Below are 11,865 nucleotides of genomic sequence, written 5' to 3'. Positions count from 1 at the left end.
TCAAATGTAACAAAATTGGAATACTTCTCTAAGTCTACGTTCTTTCGCCTCACTCTCCCTTCCTTTGTTGTCAATTGCCAACGTGTCTGTGCCATCCTGCAGACCAACATGGAGAGGGGCAGAGCGGGGGGAAGGGCACTTAGTGTCCCAACAAATTTGTCCGTCAAATGTTCCTTCACTTGACGACTTGACATTTCATTACCTCGGGATGGTGACGTCAGTTTACACGCCTCAGTCATAAGGCCCAATGACTACATACTTGAGATAAAAAACTTACTTATTTTTATTCTGATTCCATGTCATAGGCGAACGGACCGAGAGGTGTCCCGGTCTGCTAATTTTCTGAGGGTTATAAATGTTGTTAAGTCTGGTTAGGGGATTGACGGTATGCAAAGCGCGACGGGCTCGATACCTCGTCGTTGGATTTGAGCTGTCTTTGACTCGTGCTCGCAGCTTCCAATTTGGAATTTAAATGATTCAGAGCACCATGTGGTCGTAAAATAAAAAATTTGACACAAAAACATATCTAACTTCTGAAATGTATACAAAAGTTTCGAGATAAAAGCCATTTTCAGACCACTGAGCCACCTTAAGTGTTGCGGGATTAACACAACTCAAAATCTCGAAGGAGTTTCACGAACATTTCATGCCACAAGGGGACTGACCTCTCGGAAGGCTTGGAACTGAGAGCGCGGGATTAACCCTAACACTATATTACCTTTCGAAACTAAAACAACCAAACTTGAAAACTATTTCAAATCTTGCTTTTTTATATCAATCAAAACAAATCCAGAATCGTTACAATGATTTCATAACTTCGTTCTACTAACACATGAACTCTTCAGCGAACAAACATCCAATATGGATAACTCAAGATAGAATCAATCCCAAAAGGAAAACGATGTGCATTTCTTAGAAAGAAATTTCATTCCGTACGAGCGGCAAGATTGGGGTCACATTAAAGTGTCAATAGTGTGGAATATTTCTTTTTCTCTGTCCCAGAGAAATTGATTTAGAGATCATTAAATTATTGTATGACTACGACTACGAGTTCAAGACGGCGGGACACAACAGTGGCCGTCAACAGTAAAAGGAGAGTTTTTGCGAAAATTGCGTAGCCTTAAAAACAAGATAACCAATACAGGAACCAGAAATATTCAATTTAGTGTCGAAGTAATCAAGGGTTACATTAGTTTTACTTGTGTACGCTCTGTGATTGGTCTAGAAACTTTGCGCCACAATCTGAACCAATCAGATCTAAAATCAAAACCAAATCAATCGCGATTTCGTAACTCGCGTTTTCCCGCGCTTTGAGCAGCCTGCTTCCTTTTATTTTAATTCTCATTGGCTCATAACGAATAGAAGAGTAAATTCCCCTAATATTTCGCTTTTAGCTCGAGTATTAATCTCAGGGTCGTAGTCACACTCGTCCGTGAAGCTAAAGGTCTCGTTTAATTCATCTTATGAATATTATTTCCCTCTTGCACTGTACATTCGCAGTTATACTGTTCGGCAAATATTGCCCTCACAAAGCGCCTTTGAGACGATGGAAGAAGAAATAAACTGAGACGATGATTTGCCTATTACAAGTGCATGTAGTTGAGGCCAGACGAATTGATTGTGCAGGCGCTTTTAACTGTCTGAGTAAATAACTCGCGGGACAATCTTGCCCCGTTTGCAGTTGCCACGCCAGGATCAATGAACGTCTAAAACGATTGCTACTCGCCATTAAGGTGTGTTTGCGCGAGAGCCGTTAGGCGGTAAATGGCCCCAGTTGGATGCAGGCGAGAATGGAAATGGATTCTATTCTGTCAAATTCAGACTTTTCTCTGCATCGCTGAAAAACATAAAATCAAAAAACAATGTGAAGAAAAAGCTTAAATCGTGGTAGGCTGTAAAGCCCTTCATAACATAGCTCACAAGAGAGTTTTTTTCCTGTAAATTCATTAACAACGAAAGAGAGACGCTTTCAAGTCCAGCATAATCGGAATCTGTTTGCGTATTCTGGTAGGCAGAAGTGACTATGAAAGGCGGGAACTACTACGAAATGATAGAAATTGAGCAAGATAGGAAAGTACTTTTTTAGCACACGAATCCCATTTTCCCGCGCTTTGAACTAAGGTGCATACGTAATCCACGTTGTTAATGGTTATTTGGACCTTACGTTCTCATTAGGCGTTGGGACTACAATAGTTTTGGTACCACGATTCTTAAGAGCTCTATCGTCTCTCGCACTTACTTTGGAAATCCGAGGCGTGACACGATCTCTCGCACATTTCTTATGAGTCCCTCATTTTCTTGCGGCGAGTCCAGTATAACTGAATACAATCTGGTCATATACGAGTCAATAGTATCTAATGTAGGAACCTCGTTGGTGCCAGGAAGTACCAAGTTCGCAAACGCTTGCACAAGGGCTGTACGAAGATTGCTCAGATGATTGAGTAACACCATGTTGGCATTTCGTTGTTGATTTGTCTCCATTTCTATTTTTTCTATCGCTTGTTTTAAGCTCTCCACGTGTTTGGAGGTGAGTGAATTCTGTTCTTCAAATTCGGTGGCCGCTTTGCGAAGCTGTCTCAGTTCGTCTTCACGCACTGAAAGAATAAGGTTGAGGAGAGTTCACAAAGCATTCGAATGATGAAGGTTACATTTACTGTACCATGAAGAATGGGGATCAATATCAGTATCTGCGCAACTGCCCACCTACCCCTCCCCTAATCCAACAACAGTCTATTGATAACAAGTTAGGGTTAATGTTAGGTTAGGGGAGGGGTAGGTGGGCAGTTGCCCAGATACTGATATTGATCCAAGAATGGCTCAACCCTTTAACTCCTGACATCTGATTGTTAATTCTCTCCTGTAGCTACAACACATTTCCTTGTAAATTAGTCACAAGAATTTAGTGTTAGATCAAGATAACAGTTTCTACCTTATAAGATTGAGTATTTTCATTACCTGTTTGCTGGATAATGTATGCACAATGTTGGGAGAAGTTACATGTTAATCACTTCTGGGAGTTAAAGGGCTAATACGTTCGCTTACACGCTGTAATTTTGTATCTGGAAGCAATGGTCTCATGGTTAAACCTTTACACTCTAACATCAGTATGCATATTCTCCATACTGTTCTCTATACATTTCCTGAAGCAATAAGTTGGTGATCATTTCCTCGAATCTTATGACCTAATGTTTAATTCAGGCGTGATAATGTAAGGAGAAATTAGACGCTGGTCACTCTTGGGGTTAAAGGATTAACGTAGGAACGTCAGGATTGTGAGGTTTGGGTTCAGGTTCACACAGTGTTCAGGTCATTGTGATGAGTCATTGCGTTGTGTTCTCAAAGTGAGCATAAATGGATACCAATGAACCATAAGCGACATTTGAAGAAATAAAAGGAGAGAGATCGTGATGGGTTACCATTCCCTCTTAAGGGAAGTAGTAATACTTATGGTCGCCTTATACTCCAAAACCGTGAAAGATCCGGTGATACTGGAAAGGGTTCAATAATTTTTGATGGGGCATGGGGGGGAGGTTCAAAATTACTTCTCCATGAACCCACGCTTCCCCCCCCCCCTTCCTTAATCTGTGGTTACACAAATACAAATCTGCCCGCTGAGTGTTAACATGCGATCCTGTCATTGCAAATCTTGATGTCAGACAAGCAGTGAAAACCCTCACAAGTCAAATGGGGGAGGGGAGGGGGTGTTTGGACACCCGGGATCCTCAGTCTGGATCCGCTTTTGGTGACCCACTTGGCTTTAGCTCTACCATATGGTGTACATACTTTCATTGTGTTTAAGGAACTCTTCCGTGAACACGGGAGCGTTAAATCCAGGTAATTCTTCCTCTTCTTCACTTTCGTTTAACTTTCCAGACACTGTCAGTTTGTGCTTACGACCAAGAATGTGTTCTCTCTTGTTGTGAAGGTTGTTAAAGTACTGATTGCAGGGTTTGCAGTAAAGATCGTCTTCTGCACAAAGCTATAACGAAGAATAAATAGAACAGGCAATCCATTCTCCGTATTTCGTAACACACTGTATTACGAAACTGCCGTACAGACGTGAAATGAGAGTATTTGAAGTCGCCGTGTAACCTTGATTGTTCTAGTTCGATACACAAGACGTGAGCCAGGAAAACTTAGTCTAGTAATTGAAATTGCGGAAAAAAATTGATGAAATGACAATTTATTTTTCTGATTCACTTGCTGTTTTTACGAAGTCCTAACGCCCAACATGATAGGAACACATTAAAAAAGGCAACGGAAAAAGTCACACAGAGAAAGAAAATATATTTTTTTTTGCTGTAGTAATTTTTTTTTTCCCGAACATAGGCCACTAGAAACAAGAAACATGTCTTCGACTTACTTCAATTCCATTTGATAAGCCATCTAGACTGTCAGAGTTCTCCAGATCTGTAAGAAAACCAATACGTAATGAAATGTCGAGCTGTTGCCCATACTAACTGGATGCGACAGAATGTTATTGATATCGTATTCAGTTGAGTAGGATGCTCTGTATTCAGCCTAACGTTGTCTGAGGAAATCGAGATCAGAACAACGGAACACTGAAAAGAGCGTGAACTGAAACGTGAAAAGCGTACCACGACGTCAAAGAAACAATACACTTACTTTTTCTTTTCCGTTCCGCTTGCTTCTTCAAAAAGTTCTTATAAGCATCTGTTTTTTGGTATGCTTCTAATTCCATCATGTATCTTTCTTTATCTTTCTCTGCTTCATCTAAATATCGCTGGAAATGGAAAAAAATCTGGCTGCAGTAGACACAAAGTTAATCTAAATGTTTGCATTTGAGCTCTGAAATACAATAGAAAGACCTGGTTGGGGTTTAAAGCAAGGCCTTTTGTATAATAGTTTGGTACATTTACCATTGGCCACTTGAGAACAAACTGCCAAGGGAGGTTTAAGCCTGAATATAGGCTGCAAAGGTGCAGGTTATTGTCTCTATTATAGGGCTCAGCTGGCTAAGAATGGAGTAAAAGCAACAGCTTTCCCACAGGTTTGGGAGCAAGAGGTACTATGGCCAAAATAGGTGACAACAGGTTACAGCAAACAAGCATGTCAATAAAGTAGTGGAGTGTTATCATAGTTAGATAAACCCTTTTTAGTAGACAGAGAAGGGGTGGCAGCAGTCTGTTTCCAAGGAAACATTTTTTTGTTGAACCAAGAAGGTTAAGATGAAGGCAGTGGTTGTTAGACATTAAATTTATATATATTTTTAAGAGAAGTATAAAAGTGTTGGGTGAGTGAAGCCAAAAAACTTCTTGTGTGAAGGAAGCAAATGTGCATATTAAATAGTTTGGTATACTAATAGTTGAAATGTGAAAGTCATAACGATTAAAAAATAATATATTTTGGGTTCCCTTTCCTTTCTTCATCATCCTGAAACAAAGGAAATACAAACTTTAATGTATAATTTGGAGCCATATCAGAATCTAGTAAATATGTCTGAACAAACATACTTGTTTTTCTTCTGTAGACAGTTTACTCCACTGAGCACCAAGTAGTTTTGTAACTTCTGGGAAATTTAAATCAGGGCGCTCTGCTCGGACCTTTTCTCGCTGTTCATTAAGGAACCTCACATACCCAGTTAAGGGTGCCTTTGGTGCATTGCTGTCTCGGAATGTTTTACGACGTTTCTTTCCCTTTGGCCAGCCTCCTTTCTTTTTCTGAACATACATGTACTGTATGAAACAATAACAACAACCAATTAATAGCCAAGTTTGACCATGACACTAAAAAAGTCTACAAACCTGTCTGCAGAGTCCTAAAAAAAAAGACCTTTCCCCTTCCCCTGGTCATTGTTGCTTTGAAAAAAAAAATTTGATATTTCAAAATTCAGCAAAGATTATAGACTTCAACAGGAGGCTATGGAAAATAAACAGGAAAGTCAAGGTCTATTCCTCATGAACCTTGTATCAATGTCTGTTTTTTTAATGCTGAATTTTAAAATATTGAAATTAGGCAGTAGATGTGCTGAATATTTACAATACAACAATACAATTTTTATGGGCCATTCAAAGAGAGATAGGTGCTTTACATCCTCAAATGAGTAAGTTTATAATCCTTGTTTAAAAAAAAAATCTTAAAAAAATTCATGGATATTACTAAGAGATAACAGAAAAAGGTCTAAAATTATCTCAATCACAATCATATGAACACATTAGGTTGCTGGTCCCACAAAAGTTTTTGGCTATAAAAAAGAGCAATTGTGCTTTTAATAATAGTAATACACTATAGTTGAGATGCAAAGTCTCACCAATTATGTGAAAAAAAAATTGGGACTTTAAACCTATGTCCCAGGTGTTTTTGGAAACATTTTCTGGATAAAACATAATCAAGGTAAACTTTTTATGTCCAAGAAATGTGAAGCAGGGAATGTATTAACCCTTTCACTCTCAAGATCAAATTAGTAATTCTCCTTACTATCTGCCATACAATTCTTATGATGTTAGTTCAGAGAATTTGGTATTGGATCAAATAATAATCCCATGATTGATATTCTTCTCTATTCTCATCACCTGCCTGCTTGTTATTGTATTGATATTGTAAGGAGAAATTCTGTCTTGGTCACGTTTAGGAGTGAAAGGGTTAAAAGATATCTCACCTCTGGTTTCTCCACATCTCCATGGGAGTTGGACACAGCTGTTGTGGTCTGAGTCTCCTGACAAACGGTTTCCTCTGCTGAGCCCCCTTCACTTTCTCCACCACTCAAAATCTCCACTAAGAACAAACAGTTTACATAAATACTACTTTTATGTGTATAATATGTGTACATATCAATTGGCTAAAACATGGTTTATATCAGAACCAACACAGAGATACCAGCTGCTCTATATTAGGGCTGCTGAAGACTTTACCAGATTTGGGGATTCTGTAATGAACACTGCCTACTTATTGATCACCTAACACACTGTAGGTCACCAAAATTTGTGATGTGTGTCTTGACATATGCTGCAAAGTCAGGAACCCAGATTTCTCTCTACTTGTTATGGTGACCAAAATGGTCGTAGCTTTGAGTGCTGAGGAAAAGCACTATTCACCTGTGTGGTATATTCTTATAACATATGCTGGCCAGGCTAATTATATTCAATGTATACCTTGACTGAGGTCAGATACAAAATCTGCTTCAGATGTTGGTAAAGTTTGACTCCCTTGAGATGCATGATAACCGGTGACTCCATTGTGAGTCGTGGCTGTAAAATGTAGACTGAGGACGCGACAAAGACATAGTTAAAATAGGTTTGAAAAAATTTCAATAGGAAGCATTCCTTTACAGAACTACTCTGTGACAAAAGAACTAGATGCCATATTTGATTTAGGAATCACTGACAAAATTGTAGTAAATTATAAATTAATTAACAAAGATTAAATGAAAATTATCAGCGATGTTAATGATGGGCTATACAACCTGTTGACTCCTAACATTGACAAGCATCTGATCTTATTATACAATTCTACCCCTGAATTACTAATTCAAGTCACAAGAATAAAGCTAATAATCAGCAATTAAGGAAGTTTTTGATTGTTAAACAAATTCTCCCTATCAGCACCCTAGGAAATGTCTAAAGAACAATATAGAGAATATGCATTCTGATGTGGGGTGTAAAGAAATAAAGGAGTGGGAAGTATTTCCACACAATTTTGGCCTTTATTCTTTCTAATGACAAAATACTTGTGTACTCTTTTTCAAGCTGAGTGAGAATTTCAAACAATGTTTTTTTATGGATAGTTTTACAAGAGAACAGTTATATGTATGTTATATTTAACAATTGGTTCATAGGTCAGCGTGTGTTCATCAAGTTATGAAGCAAGTGGGAAGTTTGGAGAGCCCGAAAGATGCGTAAGAGTTGCTTGAGGTGTAGCTGAGAGCAACTCTAGCTTCTTGAGTGCTCTCCAAACTCCCAAGTGCTTCATATCTTGATGAACCCCACAGCTGACGTATGAACAAATTGTTTTATAACATTTTCAACTCAAAGGAAAAATTTTTTTTCTCGAGGGATTTGTTTGCTGATGTCATGAGTATGCACTATAGGAATATCAAGCACGCTCGTGCAATTGAATTTGATTACACAAATTTACTAACTATGTTATAAAAATCATGAATAGATTGAGTGTGCTCCTCAGTGATTGACTTTTGATGATTCCTAGGAACCTTTGCAAGGGCTATTCAAAATTTTTTGGTGATTTATTGATATTCAGGGACAAAAAAGGCAACATTGCAGTTCTTGAATGTTTTGAAAAAGTTATAAATAACAGATGAGATTCAAGTAAGCAACTTTCGTGATTTTACAGGATAGGACAACCCTCTTAAATTTGTATCTCTTCGAACATGAGGCTTATCAGCTCAGTTGGTAGTAGCAACCAACTAGTACCTGTGAGGCATGGGTTTGAATCCCATCAAAGACTGAAGGTTTTCAGACTCTATTCTTCAATTGCTTAGTTTACAGCACACCTGCAAGAATTGTTACTTTACTTGATTTTCATCCACAGGTCAATTAAAACTTATCTCAGTTAAAATCTTCAACTTTGAGCCTACTTAATAATACAGATGAATGAAAACAGAATCTGAAAATTAGCCACATGACAATGAAATGCAGTAGCTTGATTGTCCAGGAATTATAGAATTATGTCAATTGATTGCCCAATGATGTCTTTGTTTTCCTCAGCCGCCATTGAACAAAAACAATTAGTCACAGAGGACCTCTGTTTTGGTTGTAAAGACTGTGCTTAAGTTAGAAATCGTGAGCTTCCTTTATCACTGGCTCCGGTAGTTCAAAGGGTGGATAGTGCTATACTCTAGATAAATCACTATCTGGTGGATAACACAGTACATTTTATCCACACTTTTCTGCCGAATAGCAATTCATCTGCTGTTGGAGAGTGTTATCCGCTTTTTGAACAACTGAGTCCAGATGTATAATACTGTGATGTAAGTGATTATTTTAAAACATCTTCTTATATTCGTAATGTTCCCTTAGGCAAAAATAAAAAAAAATTGCTATCTAATCTTAGGAGTTGACAAGTTTAATTTAAAATCTTGTTTGATACCGACCTGCCGTCTTCCCCAACAGTTGCTACAGCTAATTCGTTGGAATCACCCACGTGTTTCACGTCCACAGGATCAAAACTGGAAAGAGTAAAGCCGGGTAAGGATGTTACAGTTGTGGTCCCATCAAGTGTTGGAGTAAGAACCGCCAAGCCAGTCGACCCTGGTACCGAGGTTACAGAAAAGGTTGCAAGAGAGGTGCTGGATATAGCCTGTGAGTCCAAAACCTGTGCTAGCGCGGTGGCTGTCGCGCAACTCGTTCCGTTTACAAGCGAAGAGTCAGCGTGCAATGTCGGATTTTCCTCAAGGTCCATGGCTGAAGCTGTAAGAAACACGCGACCTCTTTTTCTACAGGAAGTGAGTTTCTCGTTTATTTGTTTTTGACGGAAGTGATTGTCTGGACGATTTTTTAGAGGGGGGTACGGTGTTTCTTCTTTGGGCTCAATTCTACTAAAATGGCGGTCAAGCCTCAATAATCCGAACCACCCTCGAAGGCAAAAGGTAGAAGTATCAAATTCCCGGATAAAGAACCCTTAATACTTATATGAAAAACAAGAGCCTTTGATAGATAACCGCTGATCATTTCTAAACGAGCGACGGTGCAAGACAGCAAAACTTGAACCCGGGAAGTTCAAAGTGGACCTCTGTAGATTTATTCAAACAGTAACTTTTGCGACTCAGCTCACCACTTTGCACAAGGTAAGCTCTCAAACAACTTTTTTCAGAAAACATTGTTATTCCCATCAGAAAGGCTTACGATATCGTTGATCTAGTGTGGTTCTAAGTTCACCGAAATGCGATCGATCGTTCATTTCTGAGCTTTCCCCGAGTTAAAAGAGAATATCTCTCCGTGATAAGGTCATCAAAACTTTAAGTTATATCATCGTTATGTACGCATAAACGAAGACTATGTGCCCTCGCCTTTCTTTTGTATCCAGTCTTGTTTCGTCTTGCTCTTGTGAGGAAATCGTGTGGAGAAATACAACGGCGATTTTGCAAAGTGATGATGATATACGTGATTGGCACATTACCTAGCAAATAGCTGTTGAGAAACCCGACTTTGATAACACGAGCTATATACGGATATAAGATATTCGGTGCACGTGAGTGAAATATGCCCGCAATGTGTGCTTGTGAAAAAAGAGTACAAAAACGCCCAAGCCACGTTGCAGTGTAAAATGCCCAATTGTGGAACGGCCTTTCACTTTTCTAGCGTTTTTACCTCAATTGAATTTGAAAAAACCTTTAGTTACTTTTTTGCCTTATTCATCCACTTCCTTTCATGTGGAAAGCGACTGGAGTGGTGGTAGCTAAAAAATTTGGACTTTCTTTTTTATTATTTTTTTTCGTAGTGTGCAAATGAAGTTTCCATCTCAAGCGATGCGAGGAGTGAGAGAGTGTCGCTTTGAAAGGTAAAAATTGACAGCGTCATTGGTAAACGGGGGGGGGGGGGGGGGTGCGGCAAAAAGAAAATTTTACAGACGGAGTTATATGCTTATACTCTTTATATTTCTCTCAGTCTCTGCCCCAAGCACTCTTTCCTCGTTTGCTCGCTACTCTAAAAGAAAAAGGTTCAACACAATAATCATATAATTACGGATTTATCATGGACCATTCGCCTCCATTAATAGTGTAAGGACATTCGAACTCACGAACCTTTTCTCAACGTCGATGAAGATAAATGTAAACTATCACCTGCATGGAACAATTTGCTGGAGAGCAAATTTCGACGGAGAAGTAGATCGGAATCAGCCGAAAACTGAGTCGAGTTAGTGAGAACTGGTCCCACGTTTCTCATTTATTTATCAATTTCTCCATTTTTTACAACTATTTTCCTTCGACACAAGGATAATTAGGATAAATGTCTCTTGGAAAGGTGACTGGTGCATTTCTAAGATTCTTGACAATCGGCTAGCGTAAATAATTTACATGACAAGGGATCGATGCAATTGACATTCTTCACGGCAAAAAAATCTAACGGCCAAAGTGGCCGTTAGCTTTTTCTCTATGGAAGATATAATTCATAACTGGTAAGGAAGGGATACTTTCTATACGAGGCTTTCTGAGAAAGCAGGCCTTGGTCACCTGCGTTACACTTTCCCGCCAAAACTGTAATACGTCGTGGCGTCGCAATGCACCATCTCACTTTTGGCGGGAAAATGGTTTGCTTCGGCGTACGGTTATTAGATGACAATCCTTTTGGTTCTTGGTTTGAAGAATGCTTTTGTTGGGCATAGGCTTATTTTATCTGTATGAAAGTAGAAAATCTCTCTTGGTCTTCAAAAAACTGCAAAGAACTGTGAGCAAGAGGAAAATTTGTCTGAGTTTGAAACTGTTCTCGAAGCGAAGGTTAGTATGTTGTTATTGGCGCCGAGCAGAGACAAACTTTTTTTCTGCACGAGTTTGTAGCGTATACATAATATTTTTATGGTTTTGGTGTAATCTTTCGGTCGACGTTAGAATAATACATCTAAAGTAAAAAAATCGATCATGTTCAACTAAGTGTTTTTTAAAGGAGAACTAAGTCAACTAGCATTATAAGTAGAGAATAATAGGTGAGCGCGCGTAGATATGAAGTTTTCTCTTCGAGTGTTTAACGCGATAGAGATGTCGAGTTAAACACGAGAAGAGAAATTTCACATCTACAAGCAATTATGTAATATTTTGTTTATCATATAAGCACAATAGCCCTTTACTGATAAGAAAAGTCGACTTTATTTATGAATGAAGATAAAAGGTCGAGAATCCCCCAATACAAATCGTAATGTGCTTTGGCGCACTCAAGATGAAAACATGCTTTAAAT

The 11,865-nt window shown here is 38.8% G+C and overlaps 1 protein-coding gene across 1 annotated transcript; it reads right to left on the bottom strand.

Annotated features, from left to right (window-relative positions):
* Positions 1-752: 752 nt before the first annotated feature.
* On the bottom strand, positions 753-9,582 carry LOC113671004 (high mobility group protein 20A). The gene is made up of 9 exons (XM_027187212.2): positions 9,068-9,582; positions 7,113-7,222; positions 6,620-6,735; positions 5,475-5,696; positions 4,627-4,744; positions 4,364-4,410; positions 3,784-3,979; positions 2,240-2,594; positions 753-1,837 (listed from the first exon to the last, which is right to left on the bottom strand). The coding sequence occupies exons 1-9, from the start codon at positions 9,373-9,375 to the stop codon at positions 1,804-1,806; spliced, it is 1,506 nt and encodes a 501-aa protein (XP_027043013.1). The 5' UTR covers positions 9,376-9,582; the 3' UTR covers positions 753-1,803.
* Between the last annotated feature and the right edge of the window lie 2,283 nt (positions 9,583-11,865).

The sequence above is a fragment of the Pocillopora damicornis genome, chromosome 4 (assembly GCF_964200805.1).
Source record: "Pocillopora damicornis chromosome 4, jaPocDami1.2, whole genome shotgun sequence".
NCBI lineage: Eukaryota > Metazoa > Cnidaria > Anthozoa > Scleractinia > Pocilloporidae > Pocillopora > Pocillopora damicornis.
Note: the sequence above shows the minus strand (reverse complement) of the source record. Positions and strands in the feature narration are given on the sequence as shown.

Excerpts from the sequence above, each read along its gene's own strand:
- LOC113671004 (XM_027187212.2), bottom strand. The coding sequence starts at position 9,375 with ATGGACCTTGAGGAAAATCCGACATTGCACGCTGACTCTTCGCTTGTA. Across the intron at positions 6,736-7,112 it reads TGTATCTGACCTCAGTCAAG|TGGAGATTTTGAGTGGTGGA; the intron begins GTATACATTGAA and ends GTTTGTTCTTAG. Across the intron at positions 5,697-6,619 it reads GAGATGTGGAGAAACCAGAG|TACATGTATGTTCAGAAAAA; the intron begins GTGAGATATCTT and ends TGTTTCATACAG.